Genomic DNA, 20,214 nt, shown 5'->3' with positions numbered 1-20,214 from the left:
TGGAGGTTGAGCTCCTTCCTGTGTCATTTGAGGCCTTCCCAGGCTGGGCCTGGTGTTTTCCACCTAGGCACCTGCCTCTCCCCTCCTCCGTGCCCCATTCTCTAGCAGGAGCAAACTGCATCTGGTTTTTGCGCAATGTCCAGAACACAGGGGTGTCACTCCCATGAGCCTTTGCACTGCTGTCCCATTTTCTTGAATACTTTTATGCTCAGCTGGCAAACTCCTATTCGTCCTTCAAAACCCTTGCTAATGCATTACCAGCTGTGTGAAGTGGTCCCTGATGCCTTCAGACAGGATTAAACTCTCACCCTGATGCTCAATGGCTTCTTTCATCCCCATCATTTATCTGATATCCTGATTATTTGTTTGCTTGCTGCTTCCTCTAAGAGATCAGGACCTTCTAGAAGGCAAAGCCTGCCCCTCACACTCCTCCATTCCCTCAGCTGAGATTAGCCCCTGACTCCTGCTCAGCACACACGTGCCCTGAATAGACAGTGGAGGAGGGGATGATGCCCTCAGGGTTTTGCACAGGGCTTGTCCTCTGTCCCACATGCAGGCAAGGTGAGCTGCGGCATCCGTGCAGGGATCACGCCAACACCATTCCAGAGAGCATGACACCGTGGATGGACACCGTGGCCAGGGCCAGGCAGGATGGCTGCTCAGACCAAATCAGGACCCTGGCTGGGGAGGAAGCAGTGTGATCGGGAAAGGGTTAAGCTCGTGTGTGATTATTTATCCATTTGGCTAATTAGACTTTAATAAACCAGTTCACTGCAGTTTGCAGCAGTGCTGCAAGAGGAATTTAAGTGGCTTCACTGGGAAGCCTCGCTGGCCTTGCGAACTGACCAGGTGTGGAGGTGTGGGAGCAGAGGAGCGGGTCAGGGGCTGTGGGGCCTCGCCGGGCCCATCTGTCCCCAGTCCTCTACCCTGGCACCACTGGGCCAGCCTTCATTCTCATTTGCATCTTTGCTTCCTTCACTAGGTGGTCACCATGTGCTGGTGCCAAGGACAGTAGGGAGGGGGCCGTTCAGACCCTGCCTTCCAGGGTTCACGGTCCAGGGGTGGAGGAGGCACTAATGGTGAGCTCATGGCCCCCACATGCTGGGGCTCACCTGTACCCAGCTTTCAGAGCACTTGCACGCATCAACCCAAGTTGATGTTCTATCGTCCCCATTCCATGCAACAGAGACAAAAGCACAGAGAGGCTAAGCCACTGTCCCAAGGTCACACAGATACAGGCGGAGGGGCCGCCTCCCCAGAGGCTGTGCCTACCTCCTCGGCATGTTACCCCTCTCCTTTTCCGGTGTGCAGAGAACCACCGAACCTTCTGAGAGAAGCCAGCAATGGGGACAGGGCTCGGGGGATATTTGGGCCAAAAGCCAAAGGTGATTAAGAGTTGGTGGAAGGAACAAAGGTGCAAAGACCTGAGGCAGGCAGGTTGTTGGCGAGATGGAGAAGTTGAGTAAAAGGCAACGCAGGCTGAGGAGGTGGAGGGCGTCAGACCACAGAGGGCCTGTGGGCAGGGCATGAGTATCTGGGAAGCCATGAGCTACTGCACGCTGACAGTGACAGTCTCCAATGCCATCTCCTTGCCTTGCTCAGAAGGGCAGGATGAGGCCTGGCTCAGCTTCCCCCTCCAGGAAACCCTCCCAAGTCTCTCTCTTTTCAAGAAAAGGCAGATGGCTTGCCAAGGTGGCCTTTGTGGCTTTCCTCTCCCTGTCTACCCGATTCCCTCTCTGGCCACCTCCCCACTGCCGTCGGGCTTCAGAGCAGTATCCTGGATGAGAGCAGGTCAGATGTCCTGGGTGCGGATCTATACCTGCCCCTTTCGGCTACGGTGGTGAGCAGGGATCCAACCTCTCTGTGCCTCAGGCTCCTGTCTGTGGAGGGGGATATTAAGAGTCGCCTGGGTTCATCCAGTAAGGCTTATGGTGCCTGGAATGGGGCAGAGGCCTGATAGACAAGACTTCTGCCCCTGCTCCGCTTGCTTCCCAGCACAGACCCTCCCAGGACCTGCTCCCACCTCCCTTGGAGTCAGAACCAGGAATAACCGAGTGAGAGTGGCTACCCAGGCCTGGGCAGGGCGGGGCTCTGGGAGGTGTTTCTAGGCCACTGCACAGGGATTGCACCAGGTGGTCCAGAGCTCTCACCCCTGGGCTCTGCACACTCATGTGGAGGGCGATGACCCCCTCAGATCCAGCTGCCCCCACAGCCCCAGGCTTTCCCTTCTCTCTGGTCCAAGTGAAGACAAAACCCTTTTGTGCACTTGACCTCAGCACAGCTGCAAAGCCTTGGCATTGTCAAAAGAACCTTTCAATTAGAGCTAAAAGCCAAGTGAGAACAAAAACACGAGTAAGTAAATTCAAGAGCAAACACCAGTCAGGACTTCAAAGTCTACGTTTCACACCCCAGGTAACCCCGGGAGACTTGTGGAGAGCAAGGCCTTTATTCTCACACCAGAGGGCGGGGGTGAGGAGGAGGAGCTTCTACCAGGGGCTAGGCCTTCTAAGAGGCACTGTTTACCTGCTTTATTTCATTAAATCCTCAAAATGGTCCCTGAGTAATATATATTCCAGAACAGAGCCAGGCACAGAGAGGCTAAGGCACTTGCCCAAGGTCACACAGCATCAGAGCTTTGTTCATGGATAATCATGGTTTTGCCCCAAATAATGAGTCTGACTTCTCAAGCCCCTTGCCTAGTGACCTTCCTAACACAGAAGCTCCACACCCCTGGTTCACACCAGACACCCCCAGGGTCCTACCTGGGGGTCATGGCCAGGCTGAGAGAATGGGCACAGACCCACGGACAACCTTGGCCTTCAAGGCTCAGGTTCCTGCAGCCTCCCTTCTGGGACAGAGCCCCTCGAGGAGCCCCTGAGAAAGACAGGAGCTTCCTCATCCACTCAGACAGCCAGCGAGCCCAGGGCAGGCCCTGCTCCAAGGCAGGTTGGGGGTTCAGAGGCCCCTTGGGGTACACACAAGGAACTGGTTGCTAAGGCCGGTGACGGACAGTCCCTTTGGGTCCTGCCCTGCTGGGGGTGAGGAGGGGAGAGAACACCTCCCTGGGGCTCTGAAGTGGGACCCAGACCTGCCTGCCTGTGCCGATCGGGGCCCTGGGCCTTCCAGGCTGAGGAGGCTGGAGGGCAGCGGGGGCGCGGCCTGTGTGTGCTGGGGGAGTCAGGGCTATGATTAGGCTGGGGACCTGGGGGCCATGCAAGGCCTGGCAGGACATCCTGGGGGGAACATGGGCTTCCCTCAGGAGCAGAAGGGTCCTAAGGCTCCTCCCTACAAGTCAGGTTCATGGCTCAGCACTGAGAGAGCAGGGGCCTCCCTCATCAGGTTGCCGGCAGGGGGTTTCCATGCCTGTCTTGGGTCACAGACAGAACCTAGCCTGGGCTAGGGGGGTGGGGGCATAAATAAAGCCCTGATCTGTAGCATTTGCTAATTCCTGGGGCATGAAGATGCCCACCTGGCCTCCCTGGGCACTCATGAGCCCATGTGGGCCGTCTCCCATTCACCCTTGGGTAGGCTGGGAAGGCTGCGTTTCAGATGTGGAGCCCGGAGCAGCAGAGCCGCAGGACAGCAGGCAGCACACACTGGCCGCCAGGTACTGGCTGGAGCCTCCTCGCTGCTGCCTTGGGGAAGAGGAGTGCAGGGGATGGGGGATCCGTCAGGGGCTTCAGCCCAGGCTCACCATGAATCCCAAGCCCGCTTCAGGGTCCCAATCACAGCCAGAACCACCTGGGCCAGGAAGAGGGCCTCTCCCCTCCCTGTTCCCTCCCCTGCTAGGCGTCACCTGCCTCTCCGACAGGTGGGTCCACCTCGGTGCCTGGCCCTAGCCGCCTGTTTCAGCTCCTGGCTTAAAATCCCCCTGTCCTTTTGGAGAACAGTGATAAGAAAAATACCTCACAGAGCACAGCCTTTCCTGGAGCACAGAACACTTCATTTCATGTGACTGTCATAGACAGGACTCAGCCATTCCCACAGTTACAGTGACAGAAAACCACAGTCCTGGCAGGTAAGCCTGGCACCTCCTGACAGCTGAGAACCACTCACGAGAATTTAGACCCGAAATGCCATCTCCCGGCCGTCTCCATCCCAGAGAGCAGCGCCAGGCTGGCTTTGGCAGGGCCTTCAACACCACGAGTCGATCAAGGATGAGGTTTCGGGTTCCTGAAGTCCTTGGAAGACACCTTGGTAAGGGCGGGAATCTCCTTGCAGAGAGAAGGGCGTTCTCATGCCTGCTTATGCTCATAAACAATTGATACGGCCCTGAGTGCATTACTTAGGCATGGCTAATTGGGAGGCTGAAATCAAACAGCAATGGAAATGAAGCCTCCCATGTCCCCACCTGGGGATTGTGAGCTGTCCACGGCTTTGAAGTCCTCTCCTGGCCTGGGCGGCCTCATGTGTCCTCACTGAGCTGCTTGCTCTTCTCAGAGGAATTCTCCGGGACAAGGAACAGACCCGTCAGCCCCAGAAGGCAGCTGGGGACCTCAGGACTAGGACTTCTCCTCCAGCATCCTGCAGTCCTGGCCCAGCAGCCGCCCTGGAACCGGGCACCCAAGACCCACCCAGCCCTGCGCCTGGCTCACTGCGCAGCGTTGGGAAAGTTGCTGGCCTCTCCGGGTCTCAGCGCCTGGTCTATAAGGTGATAAAAGGTACCCAAAGCTTATGCTTGTTTGGTGCTTTGTATGTGCCTGTTAGCATTGCCCGTGCACATGCTAACTCCAGTCCCCACAGCAGCCCACTGAGGAAGGGGTGGTGAACGGCTAGATTTTCCTGATAAGGAAACTGAGACACAGTGAGACTAAGTCACTCACCCAAGTTCACACGACTGGCCGATGCAGGACTTGGACTCAGTTTGGGGCCATCCAGTTTCCAGATCTGTGCTTTGCAAATGGAGGGGTGGCTCAGACACTCTAAGGGTTCTCTTCACTGTGGAAATCTGTGAAGCTCGTTCACTCACTCATTCACTCATTCACCAAGTCACGAGCATGGCCCAGTGTCCTGGAGCTATGATTCTGGGCAATGCTTCTGTGATCATGGCCCCAGTGCAGTGGCTGCTGCACCCATACTAGCCCCCTTGGGCCATCTTCACCTCCCTCCATTACCCAGCCCAGACCCTCACCCTCAGTTATGTCTCTGCAGACAACAGCAGCTCACTTGGTGCTGTGACCCAGTCCTTCCTACCGAGGGCTCTGGCACCCTGCCACCATGCCATGTCCAGCGGGGCCTGCCGTAGCTGTCCATTTAGTGACAGCTGGCCAGGGCCACCATGAGGTGTCCACGCAGATCACCTGAATTCCCCACATACCCCCTGTGCAGCCGCGGCCCTGCCTCCACCCTCTGACTGGGGTCTGTTGTACCTGCCAGGATGGTGGTGCCCTCTCCTGCCTCGTGATCCCCCCACAAGGAACCCAATGCACCAGAGGGCAGCCGTGGTTTGTGCGTCACTGGACATGCTCTGTGCCCACTGATATACCCCCTTCCTCCACCCCCGGGGACCAGGACCTCTAACTCTGCAGCGCCCAGAGCTGCAGGGAAAAAAGCACAAATCCCTTCCTGGGTCACTGGGAGTGATGACACCGGGGGCTGCTCCTGACTCACTCCTTGGTTCCTGGGTGTCCTCCTACCAGCGATGCAGGTGCACAGAGAGATCCCGAACTCAGCGCCGATCCTGCGTCCTGGGACAGGGTCCTACCCCACAGAGAATTGCCTGGCACGAGTAGCTGCTGCGCTCTGTTGACTCCAGTTTCCAAGTGGGTGTCGTGTGATCTGGCCCGAGGCCTGTGCTTGTGGTCCCGCCCCCACCTCCTCTGCTATGATGGTCAGAGGGGACCCGAGTCAGGGGATGAAACACAGGGGAGCTCTCAGACCATGCTGCTGGTGGAGGCTGCGTGGGCAGGTGGGAAAGGCAAACCCAGGCTTGGAATATCTTCCCCTCCAAGTGAGCTGCTGGCCTTTCCAAGATGGAAGGAGCTCAGTGTGGCCTATTTGCCACCAAGCGGTCAGCTGGCCTCCTCCACAACGAGCCGCACTGGAAGCTGAGCTTTGGCCTTTGTGGCAGATGGGTGGGAGCAGGTTGCAGGGCAGTGGCCTTGGTCAGCGGGAGCTTACGCTGCTGCAGTCTCCACCACTGGCTCCCTGGTCACGTCAGTCATATGCCTGATAGGTCGGGTGGGCAGCTGGGGACAGTCTGGCTGGCCACACTGGCCCCAATCATTCCGTCTGCTTAGTGGCTTAGAGCATCTGCCGTAGTGGACACTCTGTTCCCCGGGGCATGAGCATGATACAGACACCCTCGGACTTTACGCTCACCCCAGGCTGCCACCCTGCTGCTGCCACCCCGGACTGCTTGTCCTTGATTTTCCAATCTTTTCCATTGTGGGTTCCTGGCCAACCAGATAGGCCTTTTTTCCCAGCCAGCGAGTGCACACTCCACCCTCAGGCCACTTCTCCTTCCACACAAGTGGTGGGATAGGCCCTCTGCCCCAGCACTGCCCACTGGTTGACCTTCTCTCCCACTGTCTTTCAAGGTCACTCAAGGGAGGTGGCAGTGCAGCTGGTGCCCACGTCCAAGCCAGCCCTCCCACAAATCAGACGTTTCCTTCTCCTTCAGCGAGAACTGCTGTGTTCCCCACGTGGCTGCAGTGAGTGAATGGCGGGGGCAGCGAAGGGGGAGGCCGTGAGCTCCGGGCTGCCTGTGTGCAGACTGTGGGGACTTCGACTCCTGGGGCTCGGTTCCAGGTACACCCACTTCCATCTCAGGCCGGACTATTGCTGGGCCCACCTCACCTTATGGCTTGTGGGCCTGCGTCTCCCACTGGGGCCACAAATTTCACAAGGCATCTTTCTTGCAAACTTTATAACAAACGATGACTTTTTATTGTCAGAATCAACCCATGTATGCCTGAGGTTGCAATTTGATGTGTGAAAAATCAGACCTTGGCAATGACCTTGAGCAATAGGATAGAAATAGCTCCCACATGCTTAGTGCTCCAATAATGGAACACTAGGCATTAATGTGACACCATTTCCTTATAAGGACCTGATAACAGTGTGTTTCCGGGTACCCCGCCCCCTCTACCTTTTGTGTTATTGGTGTCCACTTTACTATAGTGTCTGCCAAAGTGTGAGCCTCATATGTTGGCTCCTAGCCTGCAGCCGGACGCGTGGGGCTCTTTTCCTGCTCTGCAACCCCTCAAAGCTCAGGGCCTAAATAACGTTTCTCCCACTTGCCGCAAGCTCCCCTGTACTGTAGCATAGACCTGCTGTTTCTGATTTCCAACTTAATTTTATTATGATCTGAGAACATTCTCTGTATTATTTCTATAATTTTAAATGTGTCAAGATGTGTTTTATGGCCCAGCATGGGGTCTGTCTTGTTGACTTTTCTGTGTGCACCTGAGAAGAAAGTGATTCTGCTGTTGCTGATACAGTGTTCCATCCATGTCAATTAGGTCTAGACAGTTGAGAGTGTTGTTTGGTCTTAAATATCCTTACTGATTTTCTGTCTACTTGTTATATCACTTACATGGAGAGGAGTGTTGGCATCTCCAGCTTCAACTGCGGGTTTCTCCTTTCCGTGTTCTCAGTTTTAGCCTCATGCATTTTGAAGTTCTGTCATCCACAGACACATGGGAAAGGCCCTTTTGTTAGCCTGTGATGTTCCCCTTTATCTCTGATAATATTCCTTGTTCTGAACTCTACTCTGTCAGATGTTAATTTAACTCGTTCAGCTTTCTTCTGATGAGTGTTGGCATGGCATCTTTCTTCATTCTTTTGACATATCTGTATCTTTATATTTAAAGTTGGTTTCTTGTAGGCAGAATATGGTGCATTCTTGCTTTTTCTAAGATCAATCTAACAATCTGTGTTTTAACTAAAATCGTGCGCCGCGTGATGGCATTTGGTCAATGATGGGCTGCATAGAAGATGGCTGTCCCATAAGGCTATAAGCCCACATATTTTTTTTGTTGCTGGAGTTGGAGTTTTGCTGTTGTTGCCCAGGCTAGAGTGTGATGGCACTATCTCAGCTGACTGCAACCTCTGCCTCCTGGGTTCAAGCGATTCTCCTGCCTCAGCCTCCCTACTAGCTGGGATTACAGGCATGTGCCACCACGCCCAGCTAATTTTTGTATTGTTAGTAGAGACAGGGTTTCACCATGTTGGCCAGGCTGATCTCAAACTCCTGACCTCAGGTGATCCACCCGCCTCAGGCTCCCAAAGTGCTGGGATTACAGGCGTGAGCCACCATGCCCAGCCATAATCCCATGTTTTTACTGTACCCTTTCTATATTTAGATATGTTTAGATGCACAAATATCCACCATGGTGTTACAGTTGCCCACGGTGTTCAGTACAGTCCCATGCCCAGGAGCAGGAGGCTCTAACATACAGCCCAGATGTGTGGTAGGCTCTACCATCTAGGTTTGTGCACATGCAGTCTTTGCAGAAGGACGAAATCACCTTACAACTCGCTTCTTGGAATGGATCTCCATTGTTAAGTGACACATGGCTGCATTAGACTATTCACAAAGTGACTATTGAAGACAGTTGCATTACAATTTGTCATCTTGTTAGCTGTTTTCTATTTGTTCCACTTGTGTTTTGTTTCTTTTTTCCTCTTTTCCTGTCTTTTCTGGGTTTAATTGAACATGTTTTATAATCCCCTTTTATCCTCTCTATTGACTTACTATTTATATCTCTTTAAAAAAATACTAGCAGTTGGGCCGGGTGCAGTGGCTCAAGCCTGTAATCCCAGCACTTTGGGAGGCCAACGCAGGTGGATCAGGAGGTCAGGAGATCGAGACCATCCTGGCTAACATAGTGAAACCCCATCTCTACTAAAAATACAAAAAAAATTAGCCAGGCATGGTGGTGGGCACCTGCAGTCCCAGCTACTCAGGAGGCTGAGGCAGGAGAAGGCATGAACCCGGGAGGCGGAGCTTGCAGTGAGCCAAGATCGCGCCTCTGCTGCCCTCCAGCCTGGGCGACAGAGCGAGAGTCCGTCTCAAAAAAAAAAAAATACTAGCAGTTGTCCTAGAATGTGTAACATATATTTTAAAGTAATCTGAGTATACCTTCAAATAATGTGACACCATTTCCATATAAGGACCTAACAGCATATTCCCAGGCAGCCCCCTGCCTCCTGTCAGCTTTTGTGCTATTGATGTATACTTTACTTTTACATGTGCTATAAACATAAGACAGTGCTACTATTTTTTCTTAGGCAGCTATCTTAGAGCAGAGTTCAGCAAACTATGGCCCCCAGCCTGTTTTGTCAATAAAGCTTCATTAGCACGCACCCACATCTATTTGTTTAAGGAGTGTCTATGGCTGCTTTTGTGCTAGGATGGCAAAGTTGAGTGTGGAGTCAGGTAGCTATAACAGAGACCACCTGGCCCACAAAACCTGAAACACTTACTACCTGTCACTTCAGCAAAAAGCCTACTGACCCTTATTTTGACCAATTAAAACTAAAGAAAAAAACATTTATTGTACCTTCATCAATTTTATTTCAAACTCTTTGTTTCTTCCTACAGTGACATGTTTCCAACTGATGTACTCCTTCTGCCCAGAGAATATTTCTTAACATTTCTTGGAGAGCAGGTCTGTTAGCAATAACTCCCTTAGGTTTTGTTTGTCTGAGAAAGTCTTGATCTCTCCATTTTTTACTAACTCTTACATTTTATTATCAAAATTTTTCAACCCGCTTAAAATTAGAGGGTGCTGTGTAATGAGCCTCCATCTAACCCTAACCATCATTCCCCAGCGCTAGCAACAATTGGTACCAGGCCCATTTCCCTCCCTCCCGCCCCTCCCTCCTTTCTTTTCTTTTCTTTCTTTTCTTTTCTTTCTTTTCTTTTGTTTTCCTTCCTTCCTTCCTTCCCTCCCTCCCTCTTCCTTTCCTTTCCTTTTCCTTTTCCTTTCCTTTCCTTCCCTTTTCTTTCTTTCTCTTTTTCTTTCTTTCTTTCTTTTCTTTTCTTTCTTTCTTTCTTTCTTTCTTTCTTTCTTTCTTTCTTTCTTTCTTTCTTTCTTTTTCTTTCTTTCTTTCTCTTTCTTTCTTTCTTTCTTTCTTTCTTCCTTCCTTCCTTCCTTCCTTCCTTTCCCTCTTTCTGTCTCTCTCTCCCTCCCTTCCCTCACTCTCTCTTCTCTCTTCTCTTCCTTTCTTCTCTTTTCTTTCTTTTTTTGACAGAGTTCTCACTCTTGTTGCCCAGGCTGGAGTGCAGTGGCATGATCTTAGCTCACTGCAGCCTCCACCTCCTGGGTTCAACTGATTCTCCTGCCTCAGCCTCCCAAGTAGCTGGAATTACAGGCACCCACCACCATGCCCAGCTAATTTTTGTATTTTTAGTAGAGACAGGGTTTCACCATGTTTGTCAGGCTGGTCTCGGACTCCTGATCTCAGGTGATCCGCCCACCTCAGCCTCCCAAAGTGCTGGGATTGCAGGCATGAGCCACTGTCCCCAGCCTCTATCTCCTTTCATTCACACCCTCCCGCTGCATCCCACAAATCAGATCATCTCACACATAAAATCTTAATGTGTATCTGTAAAATATCATGACTACTTTTTTTGAAAAACAAATTTAATTTCTCTCTAATTTTTTTTTTTGGAGTGCAATGGTGCAATCTTGGCTCACTGCAAACTCGGCCTCCTGGGTTCAAGTGATTCTCCTGCCTCAGCCTCCCGAGTAGCTGGGATTACAGGCATGTACTGCCATGCCTGGCTAATTTTGTATTTTTAGTAGAGACAGGGTTTCTCCATGTTGGTCAGGCTGGTCTCAAACTCAGGTGATCTGCCCACCTAGGCCTCCCAAAGTGCTGGGATTACAGGCAAGAGCCACCTCGCCTGGCCAAGATCATGACTACTTTAAAATTATAAAATAGTTAACAGTATCACACATCAACAATGAACAATATGTTTGATATTATCAAATATTAAGGCAGGGTTCACATTTCTCTATTATTACATAAAGGTTTACTCAAATTTTGAAGGATTTTAAAAAGAATATGGGGTTGACAGGTTTTAAAAAAATATATTGTTAAAGATGCCACTCCATTGTCTGCTTGCATGCATGATTTCCAATGAAAATCAGCTGTAATTCTTAACTTTGCTCCTCTGCAGGTAATCTGTTTTTCTCCACTTTGTCTGCCTTAAAGATTTCAATTTTTGGTGTTCTGACAATAAACAATGAGGCATATGAAGAAGCAAGGCATGAATATTGAATATTGCTGAAGTCTGAATATTTTAGGGGTGGGGCAGGAGGGTAGTTGATCCTGCTTGGTGTTACCTGAGTTTCTTGGATCTGCAGTTTGGTGTCCTTCATGAATCGAAAGCAGATAATGGTCATTATTTCCTCACATATTTCTTCTGTCCCATTCTCTCTTTCTTCCCCTCATGGGAGTCCAATTATCCATATTTTAGACCACTGCATAGGGTTGCACAGCTCTTGGATGCTCTGTTCTGTCTCTCCCCACCTTACTCCCCACTCCCCTTCTAAATTCTCTTTGTGTTCCAGTTTGGATAATTTCTCTAGATATACTTTATTCCACACTGACCCTGGGAGAGCCCACGCCCCGCCTCTCTCCTGCTTCATTCCACACTGGACCCTGGGAGAGCCCGCACCCCGCCTCTCTCCTGCTTTATTCCACACTGGACCCTGGGAGAGCCCACACCCTGCCTCTCTCCTGCTTTATTCCACACTGGACCCTGGGAGAGCCCACATCCCGCCTCTCTCCTGCTTCATTCCACACTGACCCTGGGAGAGCCCGCACACCGCCTCTCTCCTGCTTCATTCCACACTGGACCCTGGGAGAGCCCGCGCCCCGCATCTCTCCTGCTTTATTCCGCACTGACCCTGGGAGAGCCCACATCCCGCCTCTCTCCTGCTTTATTCCACACTGACCCTGGGAGAGCCCGCGCCCCGCCTCTCTCCTGCTTTATTCCGCACTGACCCTGGGAGAGCCCACACCCCGCCTCTCTCCTGCTTTATTCCACACTGGACCCTGGGAAAGCCCGCGCCCCGCCTCTCTCCTGCTTTATTCCACACTGACCCTGGGAGAGCCCACACCCCGCCTCTCTCCTGCTTTATTCCACACTGACCCTGGGAGAGCCCGCACCCCGCCTCTCTCCTGCTTTATTCCACACTGGACCCTGGGAGAGCCCACACCCCGCCTCTCTCCTGCTTTATTCCACACTGGACCCTGGGAGAGCCCACACCCCGCCTCTCTCCTGCTTTATTCCACACTGGACCCTGGGAAAGCCCGCGCCCCGCCTCTCTCCTGCTTTATTCCACACTGACCCTGGGAGAGCCCACACCCCGCCTCTCTCCTGCTTCATTCCACACTGGACCCTGGGAAAGCCTGTGCCCTGCCTCTCTCCTGCTTTATTCCACACTGACCCTGGGAGAGCCCACATCCCGCCTCTCTCCTGCTTCATTCCACACTGACCCTGGGAGAGCCTGCACCCCGCCTCTCTCCTGCTTTATTCCACACTGGACCCTGGGAGAGCCCGCACCCCGCCTCTCTCCTGCTTCATTCCACACTGGACCCTGGGAAAGCCCGCGCCCCACCTCTCTCCTGCTTTATTCCACACTGACCCTGGGAGAGCCCGCACCCCGCCTCTCTCCTGCTTTATTCCACACTGGACCCTGGGAAAGCCTGTGCCCTGCCTCTCTCCTGCTTTATTCCACACTGACCCTGGGAGAGCCCGCGCCCCGCCTCTCTCCTGCTTCATTCCACACTGGACCCTGGGAAAGCCCGCGCCCTGCCTCTCTCCTGCTTTATTCCACACTGGACCCTGGGAGAGCCCACACCCCGCCTCTCTCCTGCTTTATTCCACACTGACCCTGGGAGAGCCCACACCCCGCCTCTCTCCTGCTTTATTCCACACTGGACCCTGGGAAAGCCCGTGCCCTGCCTCTCTCCTGCTTTATTCCACACTGGACCCTGGGAGAGCCCGCACGCCGCCTCTCTCCTGCTTCATTCCACACTGACCCTGGGAGAGCCCACATCTCGCCTCTCTCCTCCTTCATTCCACGCTGGACCCCGGGAGAGCCCATGTCCCGCCTCTCTCCTGCTTCATTCCACACTGGACCCCGGGAGAGCCCGCGTCCCGCCTCTCTCCTGCTTCATTCCACTCTTATTTTACTGGATGCTTGTTTACCTGTGGGTAGAGGTGGGGAAGGGCTTCTCTGAGTTTCTGATTGAGCCTCTGTTTCCACAGAACCTGTGTCTTGGAATGTGTGTCTGGGATGTGTGTGTGTGTGGGGTGTGTGTCTGGGGTGTGTGTGTGTCTAAGATGTGTGTGTGTGTCTGTGGTGTATGTCTGGGATGTGTGTCTGGGATATGTGTGTGTCTGGGATGTGTGTCTGGGATGTGTGTGTGTCTGAGATGTGTGTATGTGTCTGGGGTGTGTGTCTGGGATGTGTGTGTATGTCTGGGATGTGTGTGTGTCTGGGGTGTGTGTCTGCAGTGTGTGTCTGCGGTGTGTCTGGGATGTGTGTGTGTCTGTGGTGTGTGTCTACAGTGTGTATCTGGGATGTGTGTGTGTCTGGGGTGTGTGTCTGCAGTGTGTGTCTGCAGTGTGTCTGGGATGTGTGTGTGTCTGTGGTGTGTGTCTACAGTGTGTATCTGGGATGTGTCTGTGTCTGGGGTGTGTGTCTGGGATGTGTGTGTGTGTGGGATGTGTGTGTGGGGTGTGTGTCTGGGATGTGTGTGTGTGTGGGATATGTATCTGGGGTGTGTGTCTGGGATGTGTGTGTGTCTGGGGTGTGTGTCTGGGATGTGTGTCTGGGATGTGTGTATGTGGGGTGTGTATCTGGGGTGTGTGTCTGGGATGTGTGTGTGTCTGGGGGGTGTGTGTGTGTGGGGTGTGTATCTGGGGTGTGTGTCTGGGATGTGTGTGTGTGTGTGGGGTGTGTGTCTGGGATGTGTGTGTGTCTGGGGTGTGTATCTGGGGTGTGTGGGATGTGTGTGTGTCTGGGGTGTGTATCTGGGGTGTGTGTCTGGGATGTGTGTCTGGGGTGTGTGTCTGGGATGTGTGTGTATCTGGGGTGTGTGTCTGGGGTGTGTGTCTGGGATGTGTGTCTGGGGTGTGTGTCTGGGATGTGTGTGTGGGGGGGGTGTGTATCTGGGGTGTGTGTCTGGGGTGTGTGTCTGGGATGTGTGTGTGTCTGGGGTGTGTATCTGGGACGTGTGTCTGGAATGTGTGTCTGGGGTGTGTCTCTGGGATGTGTGTCTGGGGTGTGTGACTGGGATGTGTGTCTGGGGTGTGTATCTGGGATGTGTGTCTGGGGTGTGTGACTGGGATGTGTGTCTGGGGTGTGTATCTGGGATGTGTGTCTGGGGTGTGTATCTGGGATGTGTGTCTGGGGTGTGTGTCTGGGATGTGTGTCTGGGGTGTGTGTCTGGGGTGTGTGTGTGTGGGGGGTGTGTATCTGGGGTGTGTGTCTGGGGTGTGTGTCTGGGATGTGTGTGTGTCTGGGGTGTGTATCTGGGATGTGTGTCTGGGATGTGTGTCTGGGGTGTGTATCTGGGATGTGTGTCTGGGGTGTGTGTCTGGGATGTGTATCTGGGATGTGTATCTGGGATGTGTGTCTGGGGTGTGTATCTGGGATGTGTGTCTGGGGTGTGTGCCTGGGATGTGGTCCTCACAACCACGGCTCCTCTGGCTTTAGTTCTGGTCATAGCCTGTGATCTCACGTCACCCCCAGGGCTGGACGTTTTGATATTTTCTCTTCCCTCTCCCAGCTGTGGGGGGTTTCCATTTGTGCCCACTTTTGTGGCTTTTCCTCCTGCAGATGAAGGCTATTTTCTCTGTAGGAAGCTGGAACCGATGGACTTGTGCAGCTTTTCAGCAGTGGCTGAGGTTGTTTCCCTCCAACCAGACCATGGGGAAGGTTTTCAGGAAAATCTCACATCTTCCTATAAGCACATGGTGGAGTTTGTAGGAAAAATTCAGCTAGAAGGGACAACGGTCCCTACACCTCAGCCCTGAAGGGTCTGTGTCCTTGTGGTAGCTGTCCGAGTTCCTTGACCAGCTTCTCGGTGCCTGCCACAAGTAGGCCACCCTGTACACCCTGTTTCCCTGCAGCCACTTGCCTTCCTCAGTCTCAGGATAGGGGCTGTCCCATGGTGCCCATTCTCTGATGGGTCCATAGAAGCAGGGGGTTGACAGCTCTCCAGCTTTGCTGTCTCTGTAAGAGTGGAAGAGACGGGCTTCCTGGCTCTGTGCCTCTCAGCTGAAGCTGGAAGTCCTGGAGTGTTACTCAGCAACAAAACAACCCAGAAAAACATACTTCTGAAAGGCTTCTCATTGAGAGCTTCCGTGAGGCCCACTAGGAGAGCAAATCCTCAGGTGGCTCCAAGTGGCTGCCTCAGGAAATACGTCGAGGGCGGTCTGGGTTGGGGAGGGTGGTCTCTTTCCATTTTGTGCCCTTTTGTGTTTTCCTACTACAAAGAAATTACATACATGTGTTGGTTTGCCCAATAACCACCTAAACACACACACACGTGCATGTGCGGACGCATACACACACACACGCATGCGCGTGCACACAACATGTCTGAAGAAGTAACCAGAAAAACAGTGGGTGGATGAAGAGGGCCACGTGGTCATTAAAGGAGGGCGGGCTTTCAGAGAGAAGGACATTGAGGCCATCAGAGGGATACGCATTCTCATGAGCTCTGCAGCCTGGAAGTTTGAAGTTACTGGTGGATCTGCTGATTCTCATTTGTAAAAGATGGAGTACGATTCAAGGAGGAATGCAGGACGCTGGCTCTTTTAGTAGCTCGTGTAGTGTTAGCACGTATTTCTGCGGCTTAGTGGCTTGATAGTAAGCTTCATAATGGGATCAACCACATGGGCTTCAGCATGAGTCCCTGGGATGTGTATTACTGTGAAGGGCAACTCTAGGCCAATCCAAGTAAAAGGCTTGCTGAAGAAAGTTAGATAGGCTTCCTGGCTGCAGGACTTCTCAGAGCCTTGAATTGCCTCTGTCCGCCGCCACTCTCCAAGGGACCACAGAGTATATGTGATTTATCAAACCTGTTTGCCCTGAGACCCTTTTCATCTGGGGTGTCTCCTAGAATTAGGGATCCATCAAAGACTTGCTTTGAGAAAACTGATAAAGAGAGGCCTGTGTGTGTGTGTATGCCAATCCTGGCACACCCTGACGTCCTCATTCAGAGCTTCAGTCTTGTTATTTATCAGGTGGGTGTGAAAGGGCTTTGTGAGGTCGTGACCATGCTCAGGGCAGGGAGGAGAGGGGAGCCTGGGGGTGGTGTTCAATCTGCCCATTCTCTAGATACTGCCCTGGCCAGCAGAGGTGAGGGGGTGCAGTAGACTTTCTCATCAGGCAGAGGGCTCCTGATAAGAACCCCCGGAAGCCAACACCCCCACCACTGTATCTGACCTAAAGGCTGCTGGTGCCTGCTACGAGCTGGTGGGCTAAGCCAAGTCTGCAGTTACCGGCAAATCCCGTCCTGGGTACCCAGGTCCATGCCAACCATAGATTTTCTGCTCTATGCCTGACCTCCCCCACCCGAGGTGGTAGGGACAGATGTTAGTGCTGAGGAAATGGGTTCTGGACACCCAGTGCCCAGCCAAGGGCATTGACTGACAGCTTTCAAATGTGCCCCCCGGTCTCAGGAGCAGGCGGGCCCCTGTTCTTTGTCCCCACAGTCCTGCGGGGCTGCCATCCACAATAATGGGCAGTGGAGTCCGGGGTACCAGGCCTGCCAGTCATGCCCCCCTTGCCGTGTGCCCTCCATACCTGCAGCATAAATACCAGCTGCTCTGGAGCTAGCCTGGGCTGTGAGGGACACAGGGTGGCTGAGGGGTACAAAATGAGGCAGAGGAAGGGGCTCCGGACCCAGAGGCAAGCCACCTTGGCCCCTCACTCACAGCCCTGACCTCGGAAGAGCAGCTTCGTCCCTGCAGAGAGGAGGGGAGGTCGGGAAGTTGAGAGCACAACTGCACAGAGCAGAATCGGAGGCAGGGCACTGTGACACCTTTCAGCTCCATGAGGACCCTCCAGGGCAGACGTCGCTGGCACCCCCTTCTTATAGAAGAAAGCTTTGGGAAGGTCCTTTGAAGTCTGGCTTCCCAGAATGGCAGGCTCATTTTTCTTTCTTTTTTTCTGACATTTCCTTACTTCCTAGCACTGCCACAAGCCCCAGGTGGGTCTTACCCCTTAGAAGCAGTCATTTCTCCAGGGGTGCTACAAGGGTGTCCAGACACCGAGGTCTGGGTCCTGGGGGTGCCTGCTGTACTGGGGTGTCCCTGCTCCCAGGACACTGCTAGAGATCACATGTGTGTGTGTGTGTACGTACGTGTGTGTGTGTGTATGTACATACATGCAAGTGCTATGCGCACTTCTGTATTTATTCTGCCTCAATCTACCTGTATATGTGTGAAAATAAGTCTGAGCCCACATTGCCATCTCTGACTCCACACCAGCCCTGCAGGGATTTTTGTTACTTTTTTATTGCTCATTGCTGACTTTTGTCACTAATATTGAGAAACCCAGCTTCATATCTACGTATTTTATTTTATTTTATTTTATTTTTTGAGATGGAGTCTCACTCTGTCACCCAGGCTGCAGTGCAGTGACACCATCTCAGCTCACTGTGGCCTCTGCCTCCCAGGGTCCAGCGAGTCTCCTGCCTCAGCCTCCCGAGTAGCTGGGATTACAGGTGCGTCACCACACCTGGCTAATTTTTGTATTTTTAGCAGAGACAGGGTTTCACCATGTTGGCCAGGCTGGTGTCAAATTCCTGACCTCAGGTGATCCACCCACCTCGGCCTCCTAAAGTGCTGGGATTACAGGCGTGAGCCACCATGCCCAGCCTATTTATTTATTTGTTCAACTCTCGTACATGTCTACTTTCAGAATTGCTAACCCATATCCTTGTGAGAAACAAGTTTACCTCCTAGAGAATGGCTAAGTGCGGTGCTTTTTGTTCCTGCTTTCCAGGGCTTAGTCACACTCAATTCTCCGAAGTTACCCAGGTCAGCTGCTTCCCACCCACGCTTGGCGAGGCCCCGCCACAATGTGTAGCACTGTGAGAGGCACCTCTCATGGCTAAACCCATCCTGGGGCTCCAGACTCCTCCTTAGATTTAAAAACACGAAACAGAACAATCAAGTTCACCTTGGGGATACACATTTCTGTGGGATTTGCCAAGGACACAGAGTCGCATATCCACACTCATAGGCACATGCAGAACAATTCCCTCCCCCACCCTAAATGTGGCCTGTGTGGCTCCTCCTCTCTCCCTCAATCCCCAATCAATGAAAGCCAGTGGTTTGCTTTTCATTCCTATAGTTTCGTCTTTTCCAGAATGTCATATAAATTGAAGCATAAGATTAGATCCTTTGGGTCTGACTTCCTTCCGCCAGCAAAATGCACCTCAGATGCACCTGGTGGCTGCACGGATGACCCGTTGGTTCCTCTCGTTGCTGAGTGGGATCGCACTGGACATGTCAGTGTTTGTCCACTCACTTGTTGAAGGGCACCTGGCTGCCTCCAGCTTGGAGTGCGGATGAATACAGCTTTCATACACATTCACACTCGCCTTTTTCTGTGGGAACACAGATTTTCAATTCAGTTTGGTGAATACCTAGAACTTAAAGTGGGGTTGGTTGGGCTTACAGTAGGTGTGTGTTTACCTTTATGAGAAAGTGTCAACTCTTCCAAAGCAGGTGAAGCACTTTGCATGCACACCAGCAATAAGTATAAGGTTCTGTGGCTTCACATCCTCACCAGCATTTGGCATTGTTAGCTTTTGGAAAAATATTTGTAGCCATTCTAATAGGCTCATAGTGTTAACCATTCTACTAGGTGTAAGCACTGTCTCACTGTGGTTTTAATTCACCTTTCCATAATGACTAAGGATGTCGAATATCTTTTCTAGTACTTATTTGTCAGTGATGTGTCTTTTTTTTTGAGATAGAGTCTCACTCTGTCACCTAGGCTGGAGAGTAGTGGCACGATCTTCGCTCGCTGCAACCTCCACCTCCCAAGTTCAAGCGATTCTCCTGCCTCAGCTTCCTGAGTAACTGGGATTACAGGCGCACAACATCAAGTCCAGATAATTTTTGTATTTTTGGTAGAGATGGGGTTTCACCATGTTGGCCAGGCTGGTCTTGAACTCCTGACCTCAAATTGTATGTCATCTTTGGTGAAGTGCTTGTTCACATTTTTTGTGCCCATTTTTTTTTTTTTTAACTTGGACTTTATTTTCTTGTCATTGCGTTTTATGAGTTCTTTCTGTATTCTGGATATTTGTCCTTTATTGTATACATAATTTGCAAATATTTTCTCTCAGTCTGTGAGTTGTCTATTTATCTTCTTAGAAATGTCTTTTGCAGAGCAAAAGTTCTAAACACATGCTTTCATCAATGGTAATTCATCTTTTTCTCTGGCGGAGTTTGGAGTTTTCCGTGAGGGTGAGGCTGGCTGGGACAGGCACTGTTCCTGGCTTTCTGTGCGTTCCAGGCACCTTTTCCTCGAGTCCTCCTGCAAAGTTATTTCTCTGGCTTTGGCTGGTTTCTTTACACGTACATGCAACTGTCTACACATGGAACTTTCTGCACACCTGGCATCCCCTGGGCAGCTTTTTCTACTCGGTGAACCCCGAGGTCTCTCCAGACCCGACCTCCTCAACCCAGGGGCTTCGCTGGCCTCTGTCTGGGTCTCCCCTCGCTGGGTGGCAGCCTGGAAACTCACTCAAGGCGGTCAGCTGAGCCCATTCCAGTGCCACCTTGCTCATTTCCCACCCATGGTGATCGCTGTTCCTGCTGTCCAGTATCTTAAAAACACAGGTTCTACCTATTTTTCATGGTTTTAGATGGGAGGGTGATTCTGTTTCTGCTGCTCCATGCTGGCCCATCCTGGGCACCGTGTTTATTGTTTTACAGTTTATAAAGCATTTCCACATGCACCATTCCCATTCAACCATCAGAAAAAACCCAGCCTACACTGGCAAACAAACATTTTGGTGAGGAGAAGAGAAGTTACTTACCTAAAAGTTCAGGGGTCAGAGTTCATGGGCCAGGTAGTGAGGGTCAGGGCTGCGGCAGGACTTCTGGTTTCTGGCTGCCAGGGTCAGTGATTCTTCCAACCAATCTCGCCGACCAAGCACAGGTGAGGTGGTGGCTGAGGGTGAGGGTCACGAGAAGGAGCCGGGGGCAGGCACGGTCAG

At 52.2% G+C, this 20,214-nt stretch overlaps 1 protein-coding gene across 1 annotated transcript; it reads right to left on the bottom strand.

Annotated features, from left to right (window-relative positions):
- Positions 1–11,072: 11,072 nt before the first annotated feature.
- Positions 11,073–16,509, bottom strand: LOC134761817 (histidine-rich glycoprotein-like). Its single transcript, XM_063726396.1, has 4 exons — positions 16,478–16,509; positions 13,172–14,643; positions 11,298–11,327; positions 11,073–11,184 (listed from the first exon to the last, which is right to left on the bottom strand). Exons 1-2 carry the CDS (start codon positions 16,507–16,509, stop codon positions 13,626–13,628), a joined length of 1,050 nt encoding a protein of 349 aa, XP_063582466.1. The 3' UTR covers positions 11,073–11,184; positions 11,298–11,327; positions 13,172–13,625.
- Positions 16,510–20,214: the final 3,705 nt, after the last annotated feature.

This window comes from Pongo abelii, chromosome 7, assembly GCF_028885655.2.
Source record: "Pongo abelii isolate AG06213 chromosome 7, NHGRI_mPonAbe1-v2.0_pri, whole genome shotgun sequence".
Lineage (NCBI taxonomy): Eukaryota > Metazoa > Chordata > Mammalia > Primates > Hominidae > Pongo > Pongo abelii.
Note: the sequence above shows the minus strand (reverse complement) of the source record. Positions and strands in the feature narration are given on the sequence as shown.

Coding starts and splice junctions, on each gene's coding strand:
- LOC134761817 (XM_063726396.1), bottom strand. CDS start 16,509: ATGGACCTGGGTACCCAGGACGGGATTTGCCG. Junction 14,644..16,477: donor ACCCAGGACGGGATTTGCCG/GTAACTGCAGAC, acceptor ACCACATCCCAG/GCACACACCCCAGACACACA.